Source organism: Mustela lutreola, chromosome 15 (assembly GCF_030435805.1).
Source record: "Mustela lutreola isolate mMusLut2 chromosome 15, mMusLut2.pri, whole genome shotgun sequence".
In the NCBI taxonomy this organism is placed as follows: Eukaryota; Metazoa; Chordata; class Mammalia; order Carnivora; family Mustelidae; genus Mustela; species Mustela lutreola.
In genome coordinates, this window is record NC_081304.1 from 20,031,768 (window position 1) to 20,048,522 (window position 16,755).

At 45.2% G+C, this 16,755-nt stretch overlaps 1 protein-coding gene across 2 annotated transcripts in view; it reads left to right on the forward strand.

Moving 5' to 3' along the window:
• Positions 1-16,755, forward strand: part of LOC131815766 (signal transducer and activator of transcription 5B) — a 67,817-nt gene that overhangs the window by 37,743 nt on the left and 13,319 nt on the right. Inside the window, exons 2-9 of one of the 2 annotated variants that reach the window (XM_059147691.1) lie at positions 5,599-5,735; positions 8,837-8,993; positions 10,637-10,726; positions 11,836-12,010; positions 14,733-14,863; positions 15,133-15,284; positions 15,724-15,879; positions 16,303-16,482. In XM_059147691.1, the coding sequence (XP_059003674.1) occupies positions 5,608-5,735; positions 8,837-8,993; positions 10,637-10,726; positions 11,836-12,010; positions 14,733-14,863; positions 15,133-15,284; positions 15,724-15,879; positions 16,303-16,482 (1,169 nt within the window). In that variant the 5' untranslated portion in view covers positions 5,599-5,607. Of the gene's footprint in view, positions 1-5,597; positions 5,736-8,836; positions 8,994-10,636; positions 10,727-11,835; positions 12,011-14,732; positions 14,864-15,132; positions 15,285-15,723; positions 15,880-16,302; positions 16,483-16,755 lie in introns of those variants that run through there. The other variant, XM_059147693.1, reaches the window with a different exon arrangement.

Genomic DNA, 16,755 nt, shown 5'->3' on the forward strand with positions numbered 1-16,755 from the left:
GGGAAACAAATCACTACACACATTTTAACCCTCCCACTCCCACTCTAAGCTAGAATTCATTCATTCAGTTAGCATATATGTGTTGGGAGCTTTCTATTGTCTTGTACTCTATACTTCCCCCATAGATTAGCTATACCATGACTTTGGCCACAGTGTTCTAGAAGTCTTCAAAGAGTGATGTTTTTCTTTTCTTTTAAGATTCTATTTGAAAAAAAAAAAAAAAAGATTTTATTTGAGAGAGAGAGAGAGAGCAAGAGCAGTGAGAGGGACAAGCTGACTCACCGCTGAGTAGGGAGCCTGATGTAGGGCTTGATCCCAGGACTCTGAGATCATGACATGAGCCAAAGTTAGATGTTTAACCAACAGAGGCACCTAGATGCCCCTAGAGTGATGTTTTTCTTGACAGGGTTTTGTATTTTATTTTTAAAAGGGAAAGCATCTAGGGGCACCTGGGTGGCTCAGTGGGTTAAAGCCTCTGCCTTCTGCTCAGGCCATGATCCCAGGGTCCCGAGATCAAGCCCCGCATTGGGCTCTCTGCTCAGCAGGGAGCCTTCTTCCTCCTTTCTCTGCCTGCCTCTCTGCCTACTTGTCTCTGTCTATCCAATAAATAAATAAAATCTTCAAAAAAAAAATAAAAGGGAAAGCATCTAATAAAAAGGTATTTATTATTGAGATAAGAATATTCCTTAATCCTACCCATTCCTATCATTTATAGACATTCATTTTTATGGTTTTCAATAAGCCTGTAACATTATAAGCTTAGACTTTGGAACTTTTTTTAAACAAGTGCCTGAAGGTCTTCTTTATTTGAGACTCCTAGGATATATCCAGATATGTAGGGTTGATTTCAGTACCTTAGGCTTTCGGAAAGCACAACATTTTACATCCAACGCTGGTTTAGGTTGTTTGGAATGCTTATGAACATTAAGAATGCAACTAAGCAAAGCTCAGCTGGTTCTCATCTTTGGCTAAAAATAAGATTCCGCATCTATTTCCCAGTCTTTAGAGAAGTGCCTGTGAAGATTTACCAAAGATACAAACCACTTCCTTGTCAGAACATCATGCGTTGAAGATGGAGTTGCCTGTAAATGAGCAAAAGAAAGTGTGTATTGAGGACAGGGGTGCAGTTACTATGTATGTGGAGTAGTAGTCCACAGAAGGATGGATACTGATGAGAAAGGACAGAGACCCAGCTCATGCGAGGAGTAGGCATAGCTTAATAATGGATGTGAAGAGTTTGGGCATGTATGAGGGAAAGTACTACTTAGGTTCTAGCTTCTATTGATGCAGTGGGGGATGGGGTGTTTTTTTCCTCCTCCAAATTGCCTGTTTTCAATTGTTACGTGATAATTTCAGTAACCCATTTCATGTTCTGTGTGTATATAATAGTTAAAATGCAAAATGATTCTGTACTATTTACTATACTTTTTTTTTTACATTTCTGACTAGTCATAGGCAAAATCTACTTTCCAGCTCTATCAAAGCATTTTTATGTAGTGAAGTTAAAATAATTTGTATTTTCTAAAATAAGGTGATTACCACCTTATATTTATTAGCTGTTTTTCTTCAATGGCATTTTAGAAAACAGTTATTACAACATGTTCATATTTAGAACCATAAAAAATATTCTGACAAATTCTAAGAGTTCAGCATTCCACTCTGATAAAAACTAGAAACTAGTAAAAAAGAGAAAATAGTGTGACTTTTTTTTTTTTTAAAGATTTATTTATTTGAGGGGGAGAGCCTGTACTGGGAGAGGAGCAGGAGGAAAGGGAGAGAGAATCCCAAGGGGACTCTGCACTGAGCATGGAGCCTGTCATGGGGCTCAGTCCCATGACCGGTGAGATCATGACCTGAGCTGAAAGAGTCAGATGCTTAACCAACTGAGCCATCTAGGGGCCCCATATATGTGGTATTTGTGCCTACATATATGGCATATTATCATCGTACTGCTTTCTCTTTTATTTTTTTCATACTTTTTTCTTAAAGCAATATGACACCTGTAATATGCTCAACCAGCTGGACATTTGAGATATTTACCAGATATGTGTTTATTCACTAGCAAATTATGTCTTGATTACTTAACATGGCAAGCCACTTTACTAGGCATTAGGGACACAGTGGTAAATAAATGTGCTCCCTTCACTTGCTGTCCTTAGAGTTCAGTGGGGAAGGTAAACAAAAATAAATTAACAAAAACTAAAAGAAAAAAATTACAAATTAAAGCATATGTTATTTTTTTTAAAGATTTTATTTATTTATTTGAGAGAGTAAGTGAGATAGTACAAGTGTGGGGAGGAGCAGAAGCAGAGGAAGAAGCAGACTCTCCACTGAGCAGGGAAGTCCGACCTGGACACAAGGCTCCATCCCCCAATTCCAGAATCATGATCTGAGTCAAAGGCAACACTTAACCAACTGAGCCACCCAGGTGCCCTGTGGCATGTGTTATTAAGGAACAAATAGAATATTGTTAATATAGACTCATCCAAAATTATAAAATCTGTTCCATTTTCTTGCCTTGGTATTTCATACTGATACCTTGTTCCATAATAACTTTGAAAAGAGCTGATGGGCTTGACCAAATTGTATGTACATGTTTTTAAATTCAAAAACAATAAAAAATTTATAGAATGCTTATGTGCCAGGTACTGCTCTAGGCCCAAGAGAAATAATGAACAAAACAAAGTCATTGTGTTCATGGTGATTTTACCCTAGTGAGAAGTCAGTAAACAAATATATATAAATGTCAGGAAGTGATAAGTGATGTGAAAAAAAGTCAAGTAGACCAAGAGGTTACAGTGTGACCAGAATACAGTGTTGTTTGCACGGACAGAGAGGTATCTGAGGAGATCAATGTTTTCCAACAGTTTCTCTTCTTTTGTCTCTTAGGTCAGTTCAGTTAATGAATGTGGGATTCAAGACAATTTTTTTTTTTAAAGATTTTATTTATTTATTTGACAGAGAGAGATCACAAGTAGACAGAGAGGCAGGCAGAGAGAGAGAGAGGGAAGCAGGGTCCCTGCTGAGCAGAGAGCCCGATGCGGGCCTCGATCCCAGGACCCTGAGATCATGACCTGAGCCGAAAGCAGCGGCTTAACCCACTGAGCCACCCAGGCGTCCTCAAGACAATTTTTGTATCTGTTGGTATTGTTCATATAATCATTAATACAGCTATGGTGAGGTCCTACTTCTTTTCAGTTCCTTAGCACTAAAAGAGATGAAAACCTGAATTATGTTCTTCATTCCTTCATTGCTCTTCCATACACATAACTACTTAAGCTTCTCCACCCACCCATCCATCCTTTTATCCAAAAAATATGTCTTGGTCTCTGTTCAAGTTTTCCAAAATCTTGGCATACAATTCATCCAATTAAAAATTATATTGTACAATTAAATGTCTTCCAGGTGTTAGATTATAATGTGCAGTTGCTTCTGGAGAGAGCTCTTTTATCCAGGCCTTTCTCCTAGTAAACTCTCAGCCATTGAAATTTGATGTTTTGGATGATCTCACAGTGATCCCAGCCTTAATGTCCAAAAGCCCTAAATAAAATTGTACGCCACTCAAGTGTTCTATAGCATTGCACAAGTCTAAAATAGGTAACTGGCATCCACCCCATACCTCATTGTTGGCTAACTGACTTGTCCCATAAATAGCTCAGTGTTATACTATCGGACAACTACAACTAGATTTTTATTTCCCAACACACATGTGTATCTTTGGTAGTCAACAAAATCAAGATCTGATTTACTGGACCCTAATTGTAACATAGTCAAAAAAATGATGGAAATCAGTAGCCAGATCATTTTGGATGGGTTTCAAGTTACCTACCTTCCAAATTCTACATTATGGACCCTGGTATTAGAGTACGATTCAGTTTTTGTACCCTCTTGTGTAATGAAAGTAACATTGCCATCCCAATTAGGTTGATTCCAGAGAGTTTCTGCCAACTGAATGAAAAATTCTCAAGTAGGTGTGCCTGGGTGGGTGGCTCAGTGGTTAACTGTCTGCCTTTGGCCCAGGTCATGATCCCACGGTCCTGGGATCCAGTCCCATATCAGGCTCCCTGCTTAGCAGGAAGCCTGCTTCCCCCTCTCCCTTTCCTCTGGCTTGTGTTCTCTCTTGTGGTCTCTCTCTCTGTCAAATAAATTTTTTTTTAAATATATATTTTTTAAGATTTTATTTCTTTATTTGACACAGAGAGAGAGATCACAAGTAGGCAGAGAGACAGAGGGAGAACGAGAATGCCAAGAGGAGAGCCCAATGTGGGGCTCCATCCCAGGATCCTGAGATCATGATCTGAGCCAAAGGCAAAGGCTTAACTCACTTAGCCACCCAGATGCCCCAATAAATAAAATTTTCAGGTAAATCTGAGAGAAGGCATCATGGTAGTTTTATAAAACTTCTTCTAGACTCAAGGGCATGTTTTAAAAACCTACCTACTATTGGAATATAATGGTTCTTGTTCTCTTAGCTGGAATGTATTGTTTTTATGTTGGAGAGGTCTTTTTTTGTTTTTTGGGTTTTTTTAAGATTTTGTTTGTCAGAGAGAACGCACAAGCAGAGGGAGTAGTAGGCTGAGGGAGAAGCAAGCTCCCTGCTGAGCAACAAGCCCAATGCGGGGTTGGATCCCAGTACCATGACCGGAACCAAAAGCAGATGCTTAACTGACTGAGCCACCTAGGGTCCCTGTCGCACAGATTTTTAAATACTGTAATTTAATAGATGATTGCTTCATAAATTCCTTAGCAGTAACTCAGAAGGTGAAACTTGGGGCATTTTTCCAGATAAATCTATACCCTTTCTGCATAAAGCATTGCAGCTTAAGTAACTGACAGTAATACTTAGGGTCTAATTCATGTTTTAGATATTTTCACTTTTCTTTTACTGGGACTTTTTCGAAATGGCAGCACATTTATTGCATTTCTAGTCAAAATGCCAAATCTAAAACAAGTGCTTTTTTTTTTTTTTTTAAAGATTTTATTTATTTATTTATTTGAGAGAGGGACCACAAGCAGAGGAAATGACAGGCAGAGGGAGAAGCAGGCTCCTTGTTGAGGAGGGAGCCTGATGCAGGACTCAATCCCAGGACTCTAGGATCATGACCTGAGCCGAAGGCACACCCTTAACCAACTGAGCCACCCAAGTGCCCTAAAACAAGTGATTTAAAACAACAACAACAAAGCAGATTCTCCGCTGAGCAGGGGAGTCCGACCTGGACATAAGGTGCTAATTATCTTACAGTTAAAATGCTGCTTATTGTTACTTAAAGTTTGGAATAAAAGTAACTATGTCTGTGATACCAAAGTTATAGGCAGTTCTCCTAATGTTGGCTTTGTACTTTCACTTGGAGGATTTCAATATGTTTTATAGTTGGCACTTCGTAGACCAAGTTATATGCCTTTCATGACCACACTGGATGTGTACATTTTGAAACATTTTAAAGCTAAAATTCAGTTCCAGAATACTGATATCTATTCTACCATGAAGGGCTTAAAAGCATTTATTCTAGGTTTTTAAATTGTGACTATTTATTCTAGTGGATTTAAAGGGGGAAGAAAAAAAAACCCCACCCAAACCACTGATCACTTGTTTAACAGATTGAAACCATGGCTGTGTGGATACAGGCCCAGCAGCTTCAAGGTGATGCTCTTCATCAGATGCAAGCATTATATGGCCAGCATTTCCCCATCGAGGTGCGACATTATTTATCCCAGTGGATTGAAAGCCAAGCTTGGTAAGTGAACCCAGTTTTTTCTGTCATATTTAGTGAAGCACAAGGCTTTGGGGGTTTGATTGGAAAGAACATGAAGGAGACTTTAAAAGTTATACATTTTTAAAAAATGATGTGACCCATGAAAAGTTATTTGGCCCTAGCTTAGATTTTAGAGAGATGGAATAACTCTTGAGATTTTTAAAATAGGATTTTTTTCCTGTATCTTATTTTTTCTTCTTTCCCTTTAATAAATAATAAGTTGTGGTAAAAGCTGTGAAGTGTGTAAACCTGGCGATTCACAGACCTGTACCCCTGGGGATAAAAATATATGTTTATAAAAAATAAAAAATTATTAAAAGCATTAGATCATTGCTGCTAATAAACCACAGTTGACAAATATGTTTTGAGTGCCTGTAGGGTGTAGAGTTCATATGAACAAGAATAAAGCCCTTGTGTGTCCACAAAGAATTTAGTGCTTAATGGGGCAACTCAGGTATGCATATGCATATCATTTAATAAAATGTATTATTAACAAAGTTAACAATGGTGACATTGGTGTTTTTGAATGTATACATACACATAAAGACCAAAAGACAATACACCAAAATATTAACAATAATTACATTCCTGGTGGCAGATTTTTTTTTTTTTTTAAGATTTTATTTATTTATTTGTCAGAGAGAGAGGTAATGCAGAAGCAGGCAGAGTGTCAGGCAGAGGCAGAGAGAGAAGCAGGCTCCCCACTGAGCAAGGAGCCAGATGTGGGACTGGATCCCAGGACCCCAGGATCATAACCTGAGCCGAAGGCAGTGGCTTAACCTACTGAGCCACTCAGGCATCCCTTGGTGGCAGATTTAACAGGCGTGTTTTTACTCTTATTTGCCAAATTACTGTTTATATATTCAGAGGGAAAATTATTTTTAAATTCTTTCAGAGTTAGTATAATGCACTAGATTGACAACAGAGCTTTCTAATGGACGTTATTGCAGGCTCAGGGCCTGTTCTGCTCAGGGCCTGGGAGCATGTTGGGTGGCCAGCAGCCTGTCCTTCTGATCTGAGGGGCTCATCAGCTGCTTCAGGCCTCTGTGGGGGGTGGCAGGGTGGGCAGGGCGGGGTCCGCCCCTGCAGATCCCAGGACAAGAGGCCACTCTACGACTGTCCAAGCAGGCTTGTGTACCTGTCAGTGTTGCCACCTTGCAGTAATTGCAGTTCTGTGTTAGTAGCAGATTTCTGGTCGGAAACTAGAGAGCACCAAAGGAAGGCAATTTTCTGGGCAATTTAAAAAATCTCAACCTCTTGTAATGAAGTGAGAAAAAAACCAAGCTAAACATAAGCACATCAGCTGCACCTTGTCTAGTGCTTTTCCATTTTTTTCATTTTCTTTTCTGTTTTAATGACTTGGAGAGTTCAGAAAAACATTAGTAGGAAGTTTCTGGTGATTTAAAATTTCATTTAGTAGATTCCCCATGTAGTTTCTTATCGAACGAATGTTAAAAGACTGTTGATATTAAAAAAAAAAACCTGAATTTTATTTAGCGTGGTTTTTTTAAGAACATAAAGATTTTAATTAATTAATTTTTTAAAAAGATTTTATTCATTTATTTGACAGACAAAGATCTCAAGTAGGCAGAGAGGCAGGCAGAGAAAGAGGAGGAAGGAAGCAGGCTCCCTGCCGAGCAGAGAGCCCGATGCCATGTGGGGCCTCAATCCCAGGATCCTGGGATCATGACCTGAGCCAAAGGCAGAGGCTTTAACCCATTGAGCCACCCAGGTGCCCCAAGATTTTAATTTAAAAAGATGTTCATTTCTTCATGTTTAAGCTAAGAAAGCCTCCCCCCTTCCCCCACTTTTTAAGTAGAGAGTTGAGTTTTCAAGTGCCAGAACCAGTACATGGTTTCTGTGAGTTTTGCACAGAGACCGGATCTTCTCAAGAGTGGGTTCCTCAGATGAGGAGAATTATTGCCAGTGGAAACAGAGGTGCAGGCTGCCCTTCATTCCTTCCAGGCTTTCATTTAATACGTTAACTTTACTTAGTACAGAAAGGATACGTATTTAAAATTTGGCTTTCTCTACTGCCTTCTCAGAGTACAGATGTGGGTATATTCACTGAGCTACGTTATCATCAGCGTTTGGGCACACCTGCTTGAGCCTTTGTCTGAGACTAGTTGCTGACTGACTTCAGGGTGTAGAGGTGCAGCCTTTAGCGACCACCAGATCTCGTACTTGGCTCCAGACCCGGTCAGCAGTAACTGAACGTTACTTCAATCTGACAGCTGTTTTGTTTCTTCAGCGAGCTGAGTTGAGCAACTCAATACTGCCCAATAGCAATTGTTGCCTAAATTGTTTGAAAAAAGAGAGTTGGTGAGGGGAGTGGGGGAAGGAGAGAAGAAAGGAAGGAATAAAGAGGAGAAGGAAGAGAGGGAAGGCGGGAAACTGTCCAACCTGTCACCAGTTCAACGGCTCTGAATTAGTACAAAATCTGTAGAGTAGAGTGGTTTCTCTGCGTCACTGGAAGAGTTAGCATTGCTTGGAGGTCCCAGACCTGCGACCAGTGACTTGTGTCTATGCCTGCAGGCACCTTCTGTCTTTATAACTCATTTCCAGGCTTCCTTAGAAATGGCAGTCAGTGTTATTGCACCTGTCTTTACTGTAAGAAGTACTGTGTGAAATTAGCAACACACAGAACTAGTCAAGGCTGGCAGAAGCATGTAGAACATTCTTGACCTTGTGCCCCCTTACACCCTTGAGGAGTAACTATAAATAGGAAGTTATCAGAGCCCTTGTTTCCTTCAGAGTACACGAAGCACTTTCCTTTTCCCTTCATTTCCAGCAGATAGTGTAAGCACCAGAGCAAGTCAATAGAAGGAAGGAGAAAGGGCAGTACATTGTAAAAGAAAGAAAGAGAGAGAGAAGAAAGAAGAAAAGAAAGGAAATATATACAGTCAGGTAATTAGTGGATTAGGGATAGATTAATATAGGCATCTAGACAATTTGAATTGGACTGTTTTCTGAAATTTGCCATTAGCATTATGAAGAAATCACTTCAGCTAAAGAAAAGGTGTGATGCGTTGAGACTGTATTTGCATGTATGTATACATATGTATGTAATTTTTTTCCCCTAGGGACTCAATAGATCTTGATAATCCACAGGAGAACATTAAGGCCACCCAGCTCCTGGAGGGCCTGGTGCAGGAGCTGCAGAAGAAGGCGGAGCACCAAGTCGGGGAGGATGGGTTCTTACTGAAGATCAAGCTGGGGCACTATGCTACGCAGCTCCAGGTGGGTGTGAACGAGGGCTCACGCTCAATTCCCTTCCCTAGGAGAGACTCTCCATTTAGTACTTGCCATGGAGCTTTTCTTTCTCTGCTTCAACCCAGTGTTACATGTTAGGTGTATAAAGTTCTTATTGTATGATTTTGGGATTGTAGCCTTGTATTTTTAAACTTTTTATTTGAAAACAATTTCAAATTTATAGGAAATTGCAGGATTGATACAAAGAACCCCTACATAGACCCAGAAACACCTGTTGTTAATATTTGCTTTATTATATTCCGTCTCTCTCCACACACATTTTTTGTGACTTGAGACTAAGCTGCATACATCATGTCCCTTTGCCCCTAAGTGCTTCAGTGTGCATTTTCTCTTCCTGCTTGTAGTACAGTTATCAGTCTCAGTACATGTCACATTGACAAAACACTCTTAGGTAATCATATCTATATTTCCATTTTGTTAACTGACTCAATAATAACCTTTATGGCATTTTTTCCCCCTCTGGCCCAGGACCACATATTGCATCCGGTTGTCCTGTCTCTCTCTCTCTCCCTCTTTTTTTTTTTTTTTTTAAGATTTTATTTACTCATTTAACAGGGAGTGAGAGTACAGACAGAGCGAGAGGGAGAAGGAGGCTCTCTGCTGAGCCAGGAGCCAGATGTGGGACTCGATACCAGGACCCTGGGATCATGACCTGAGCCAAAGGCAGTCGCTTAACGAACTGAGCCACCCAGGCGTCCATGTCGTGTCTCTTTAATCTCCTGTAATCTGGAACCATTTCAACCTCTTTGTCTTTCATTACATTGCCTTTTCTTTTTTTCCCCCTAAGATTTTATTTTTAAGTAAACTCTACACCTAATGTGAAGCTTGAACTTACAACCCAAGATCAAGAGTTGCATGCTCTACTAACTGAGTCAGCCAGGTGCCCCTGCATTGACATTTTAAAATAATTTGGCTCGTCTGTTTTTTTTTTAAGATTTTATTTATTTATCTGACAGAGAGAGAGATCATAAGTAGGCATAGAGGCAGGCGATGGGGTGGGGAGCAGGCTCCCTGCTGAGCAGAGAGCCCGATGCGGGGCTCAATTGCAGGACCCTGGAATCATGACCTGAGCTGGAGGCAGAGGCTTTAACCCACTGAGCCACCCAGGTGCCCCTTGTCTATTTTTAAAGATAAAATGGACCTCCTTTTGGGTTTGTGTGATGTCTCCTCCTCGTTAGATTCAGTGATGTTTAAATTAGATTTAGTGATGTTCTGTCCCTCTTAGGATATCACATCTAGAGACATACACCATCCATGTTTCCTGCATTGGTGGTCGTAATTTTGATTACTCAGTCAAGATGGTGTCCAGTGTCTCCTCTGACGTGGTCCTCTTGAAATTTATGTATCCTTTTTCCAAGAATGATGCCCTAGCACTTTAGGCAAATTAAGAGGCAAGAAATAAAATAATCTTGCCTTCTCATTGTAATTGGGTTTCATATGACATACTTTTCTCCTCCCCATTAGTATTAGAGGAGCAGCATTGCTTTTGATTATGTCATCATGTCTCTAGGAGTCTCTTCCTTTATAAAATCTCACCCCTGCACCGAGGTAGCGTTAGGCCCCATAACATGGTGTGGAACAAAGTGATGTCTGCTGTTGGATTCTTTTAGAACACGTACGACCGCTGTCCCATGGAGCTGGTCCGCTGCATCCGACATATTCTGTACAATGAGCAGAGGCTGGTGCGAGAAGCCAACAATGTGAGTGTCCCGTGGGTGTGGGGAAAGGAGCTGGGAAGTCCTTCCTTGCCCACTTCTCTCTGGACCCAGATTTCTTAACATAATTTGGTGTGCATCTGTTTGTATCTGTATAACCAGAGCACTGTCCCAAGGGGCACAAAAGTAATAGAATGGTCTCATCTTAACTGATCTATAATCTTGATGAGATTATCACCACAAAACAGTGTGGACAAGTGTGAAATAATTTAATCCCAACTGAATGGTTTTTGAGTAAAGCATGCTCATATTCAGGTGAGATTACTTAAGAAGGATTTTTGCTGAGCCCCCTTTCAAACAAGTGTTGAAGGAGTGGCCGAGACCAGGTCACCTAAATGGCTGGATCCATAAAAGCCTTATTGATGCCTCCCCTGTAACTTCATTTTGGGAGTCTCTACGATGCTGTCTGTGAGAGGTTCAGCCTCTTCCCCCAGTTACAAGAAGGTCTTGAGTGAGGACACAGATGATGTGTGTTCACACAGCCTTGTTCCCCGTTGTGTCTCCAGCACCTCACACGGTCCATGGCATTGGGTCGGTGAACGAATGTGGAACGAGGGGTTACCATCATTAGATAACTCCTGGATGTACTCTCTCCAAAGAGGGCTTAGGTGGACCCTGTTTGGGTGACTCTGGTGGAGGCCAGACTGTCACAGAAATTTCTTTTCTTTTTTTTTTTTTTTTTAAAGATTGTATTTATTTATTTGACAGACAGATCACAAGTAGGCAGAGAGGCAGGCAGAGAGAGAGGAGGAAGCAGGCTCCCCACTGAGCAGAGAGCCGGACGTAGGGCTCGATCCCAAGACGCTGAGATCATGACCTGAGCCGAAGGCAGAGGCTTAACCCACTGAGCCACCCAGGCGCCCCGAAATTTCTACTGTGACTTAAGAAGGTGTCACAGTTGGCCAGATCACCTATTTTCCCTCCTTTTCTCCCGTCCTCCTCATTGGTTCTCACAAATGATGTGTGTGGTTCCTCTGACTCAAAATTCCACTTTTGGGATTTCAGCCAGGTTTGAGGTGCTAGCATTGGCTTTTCCTTCATAAGGCTTTCTTCCATCCTCACTGTGGCCTGCACTCTCCCCATTCTGTCTCCAGGGTACTTCTCCGGTTGGAAGTCTTGCTGACACCATGTCCCAGAAACACCTCCAGATCAACCAGACGTTTGAGGAGCTGCGGCTGGTCACACAAGACACAGAGAATGAACTGAAGAAGCTGCAGCAGACCCAGGAGTACTTCATCATCCAGTATCAGGAGAGCCTGCGGATCCAGGGTGAGGCCCACATGGCCAGGCAGTGTGTGTCACGAGGGCTAGAAGGAAGTTCAGGTCAGATTGGAAAAGAACCAGGTTTCTGTTTAGAGGCTTTCTCCTTTCTCTTGAGTAGCAGGAATTTGCCTAAGGTTGGGGCAGAGAGGAAGAGGCTTAGGAAGGAAGAGAGGTCACAAGCTTGCCTTCAGCGAGTGTGGGTCTCACTCAGGTTTCCCGCACGGATGTTCTTCCTGGTCTGTTGGGGAAGACATTTCCACCTGTGGGAAGAAGTTCATAGTCTAGTAAAAAAAAGTTTAGTGTATACTTGATGTTTCATAAATGCTGCTTTACTGAAATGTTAAATTCTCTAAGCAGAGAAAGTATAAGGGCTAAGAGCTGTGTTTGTAATGACAAATGTTTAATGCTGTTTTGTGTGGTTATTCAGAGGCTGTCCTAGCACCTAAAGGACAAAGCTCCCCTTCCTTGTGTAAATCCTTCTAGGTACCTGGGTATTGAAAACTTCATCAGTAGATTCTGGGTCCCCACTGGGGCCCCCTACTGACTGTGTAGGAATTTGACAGGGTGACTTTAACTTCCCTCTCCCTGCAAGCAGGCCCTGCAGAGAATCTCTGAAAAGCCTCTGCTTGATCAACCCGGCTATACAGACGCATAGCCATCTCTATCCAAGTGCTTCTCTAAGACTCTGCATGTGGGTCAGTCTTACAGCTGTCTTGATATTATTTATTAATAACTCCATCTCCCTCAGTAGAATATAGTCTTTGAGAAGGTATTATGTCTTATACCTCTGTACCCTCAGGCTCACGCATACCAGGTGTTGAGTAAATGTTGGTGGGATTGTTCCAGCATGTCTTCCTCCATCTGAATCCATCTCAGACTGACCTCACAGAAAGGGTGGCCCTCTTCCTAGACTGGAGAATAGGAAAATTCAGGCTGTCAGTTCTACCCCAGCCTTTGATGGCTGATAGTTCTTCCAGTCCTCTTCTTGGGTTTTCTATTTCCTATTTATAGGTTTGCATTAGATTCTGCTTTGGATTTCTACCCACCATACAATGTCAGTTCAGTCTCATTTATCAAGTTGACTCATCAGAAATGCAAACTTATTGCTCTGTTTGTGCAAGAGAAGGCTCAGCTCCCTCCAGTGAAGCAGAGAATTGCCTCCCATCTCCTGACCTCCCTTCCAGAAGCTTCCACAGAGTGCCAGGAGAGACCTAAGTGGGTCACTCGCTTAGGGAGGTTGGACCCAGGTGTGGAATCACCAGCACCCCCAGTGGATGGCAGGATTTCTGAGGTGGCCTCAGGACTACTTTGCTGTGTGCCACGGCTGGACGGTAGTCTTCTCTCTCAGTCCCCAGTCATGGGATCAGAACCGTATTTCTAGTTCTCCTCCAGTGCTAGGGTTTCCCGGGCTGTCTCGAGTTCCTTTTCGTCTGTCCCAGCTTGTGTGTCCATGAGGCAGGGCCTCGGTCAGTGTGACGTGGCCCTTGACCACAACATGCTGATGCTCCCATCTCCTTGTCTCAGCCCAAGTGAGGACACTGGGATACTCAGCAAGACACTGGGCAGGCCGTGATAATCCCAGCGTGGAGGACAGTGGTTACCTTTGGAGGCTGGGATGGGTTGGCAAGCAGGGAAGGACATACAGGTGGCTTTCTCTGTGGTTTCTTCAGCTGGGTTATAATACACAGATGTTCCTTGCATTACTCTTTCTACCTTCCCTGGGTCTGAAGTATTTCATAATAGATTTTTTGTAGAACGGTAAGGAGGCCTCCCTGACTCCCTCTTCGTGCCATGGATGAGAGCCCCACGCTAGCGTGGAGAGAAGCTGCCTCCCTGTCCTGAGAGAATCTTGCTGTTTCTGTGTTGCTGCCAGTGGGCGCTGGACATTCCCTTCCTCTCGCCACCTTCTCCTTCTGTCCCTGTGTGTGCCTGTCTGTGCCTCTCCATCTCCTGGTTGGTCCGCTGAGCTGGCGGTCACCCAGCCTGGACAAACCAACATGTTAGGCCCCTGCCAGCACTTGGAGAAACCCCTTGTTCCAGAGGAGAGGCTCCTGGGCTCCTGGTGGGGGACAGAGCCTATGGGGCAGGGGCTTCCCTAGGCGGTCCTTCTGTGTGGGGTGGGACTGAACAGCCACTTGTCTCTGGCACCCTGTAACCTGCACTGGAAACCACTGCCCAGGAAGGACCAGCTCTGACCTTCAGGGCCCACGAGCCGGGAGGTTCCTTGTGCCTTTGGTGGATCATCACTTACTTATTCCTTGTCGACTCACTGAGGCAGGGGCCAAGATTCTCCCATTTTGCACATGGGTAAACTGAGGCCCAGAAGAGGGAAATGATTTGCCCGAGGTTCCTCAGTTAGTGAACAGTGAGGGCACACATCGAACCAGGCAGCAAGGCTCCACGCTGGACCCCCGAGTGGCGTGAGGAGGTCTGCGCAGGCAGCTGTGTAGACTAAGATGGAAGGGAGGTCTAGGGAGTGTTTGCCCCCAGGCTTCCATCTGTACAGTCCCTAAAGAGGAGATCACAGTCGAGAGGCCAGGGCCGAGAGGACAGGGCTCAGAGCCCGCTCAGGTCTGGCTCTCTTGGCTGCTGGAGCCCCAAGTAGCCATCGGTCTAATGTTGGGCAGACCCTCAGGGCCTTGCCTCCAGAACAGGTATTGGTGTTCTACTGGGCTTCCTGCAGGAAGCCAGGAAATGATGGTCGCGGGTGTCCCATCGCCTCTTCTAGCTCAGTTTGCCGGGCTGAACCAGCTGAGTCCCCAGGAGCGTCTGAGCCGGGAGACTGCCCTCCAGCAGAAGCAGGTGTCCCTGGAGGCCTGGCTGCAGCATGAGGCCCAGACACTGCAGCAGTACCGCGTGGTAAGTGCAGTCTGCGTCCTCTGCTCCCAAGCGCCGAGGCCCACATCCCGGGCCATCCGGGGAGCCCGAGAGAGGGCTAGGGCTGGGAGGAGAGCGGGATTCTGGAGAGCTGGAGGCCAGAACCTTCTTTCCTGTGGGGAACATGTGAGGCAGAGCGGGTTTGGGAGAGGGGAGGGCCTGTGCCCAGGGCCTGGTCCCCAGTCCTGCCTCCCGAGTGAGGGCTGTTCTGTGGGAACCCAGAAGGGCCTGCTGTCCCCACCTGCCTTCAGGAGCTGGCTGAGAAGCACCAGAAGACCCTGCAGCTGCTGCGGAAGCAGCAGACCATCATTCTGGACGATGAGCTGATCCAGTGGAAGCGGCGGCAACAGCTGGCAGGGAACGGAGGGCCCCCCGAGGGCAGCCTGGACGTGCTGCAGTCCTGGTAATGGTGTTTGGGGGTGGCTGGGGGCAGGGGCGCTGCTTCTGGCGACTCCTTGGGCAGTCAGCTCTCTCTGTGCTGCAGCAAGGCTTAGTTCACCGAGGGTTCTGGCTCCTGATGCTGGCTTTGGGGCCCCCATCATGTGCCATGTGCCCAGGAAGGGAGTTCCTGTGCTGGGGAGGGGACAGGGCTGGGTATGCAGAGTGAAGCCTCAGGCAGAGCGGACCGGTTCCGGGGTGCTGGTCCCGTGCAGCTCTGTGTTCCTGAAAGGCGGGGAGCACTCTGCTCCCGGGTCAGGAGTGGTGGCTGAGGTGCAGAACCTTCCAGGAGGAGGGAGGAACTGGGTCTTGGGGCGTTCTCCCCAGACTGGGGCCTCTCAGCCTCGAGCCTGGGGCGTGGGGTGATACCATTGTCCTCCCGGTGGCCTGGGGCTCCCGTGCAGGTGTGAGAAGTTGGCCGAGATCATCTGGCAGAACCGGCAGCAGATCCGCAGGGCTGAGCACCTCTGCCAGCAGCTGCCCATCCCCGGCCCAGTGGAGGAGATGCTGGCTGAGGTCAACGCCACTATCACAGACATCATCTCAGCCCTGGTGACCAGGTGATTGCTGCCTCCAGTACGCCTAGCCCCTGGGTGGTTGGCATGGAGCAGGCCAGGGATGCTCTGCCCACCGGGGTTGTGGTAGGGAGGCTCTCGTTGGAATCCTTGTCTCTTTTGCCTTGGGTCCCCATCCCTCTCTGTCCTCAGTTGCAGTGGCTGCTTGGTGTTGACCTTGCCCAGTCTCTGTTGTGGACGCTCCATGGACTACCCTTGTCCGCCCCCCAGCTTGGGCCAGCTGCTGAGTCATGTCACTGCCTCCCCTCCCACCACCTCTTCTGACTCTCGGTGTCCTCCCTGGGAACAGGAGCTGTGCCATGTGCCCTTCCTTTGCCTGCCGAGCCCCGGTAGCCTCCCCACGTCTGTGGGCAGACCCTGTCCCCTGAGTCAGCATCATGTGTGGTCTGGTCCCTTGTGTCCCCGCAGCACGTTCATCATTGAGAAGCAGCCCCCTCAGGTCCTGAAGACCCAGACCAAGTTTGCAGCGACGGTGCGCCTGCTGGTGGGCGGGAAGCTGAACGTGCACATGAACCCCCCCCAGGTGAAGGCCACCATCATCAGCGAGCAGCAGGCCAAGTCGCTGCTCAAGAACGAGAACACCCGCAAGTACGCGTGCCCTCCCCGTCATGTCTGGCTCTTTCAAGGCTTTACAACAGGAACAATGTGCTCCAGCCTCCTAGTCAGCATTCTGGATGCTGCCAGTCGTTTTAGGAGCCCTGTGAGCCCTTCTAGCCTCTTCTGGCTTAGAAAAAGCAAACAGGCTTTCCTTCTGTGGAAAAGCACATGATTTTCATTCATTTGGTAGGAATATATCCAAGAACATTTCTTTTATGTTAATGTATGTTTATATCTTATATATTTTATTGAGCTAACATTTCC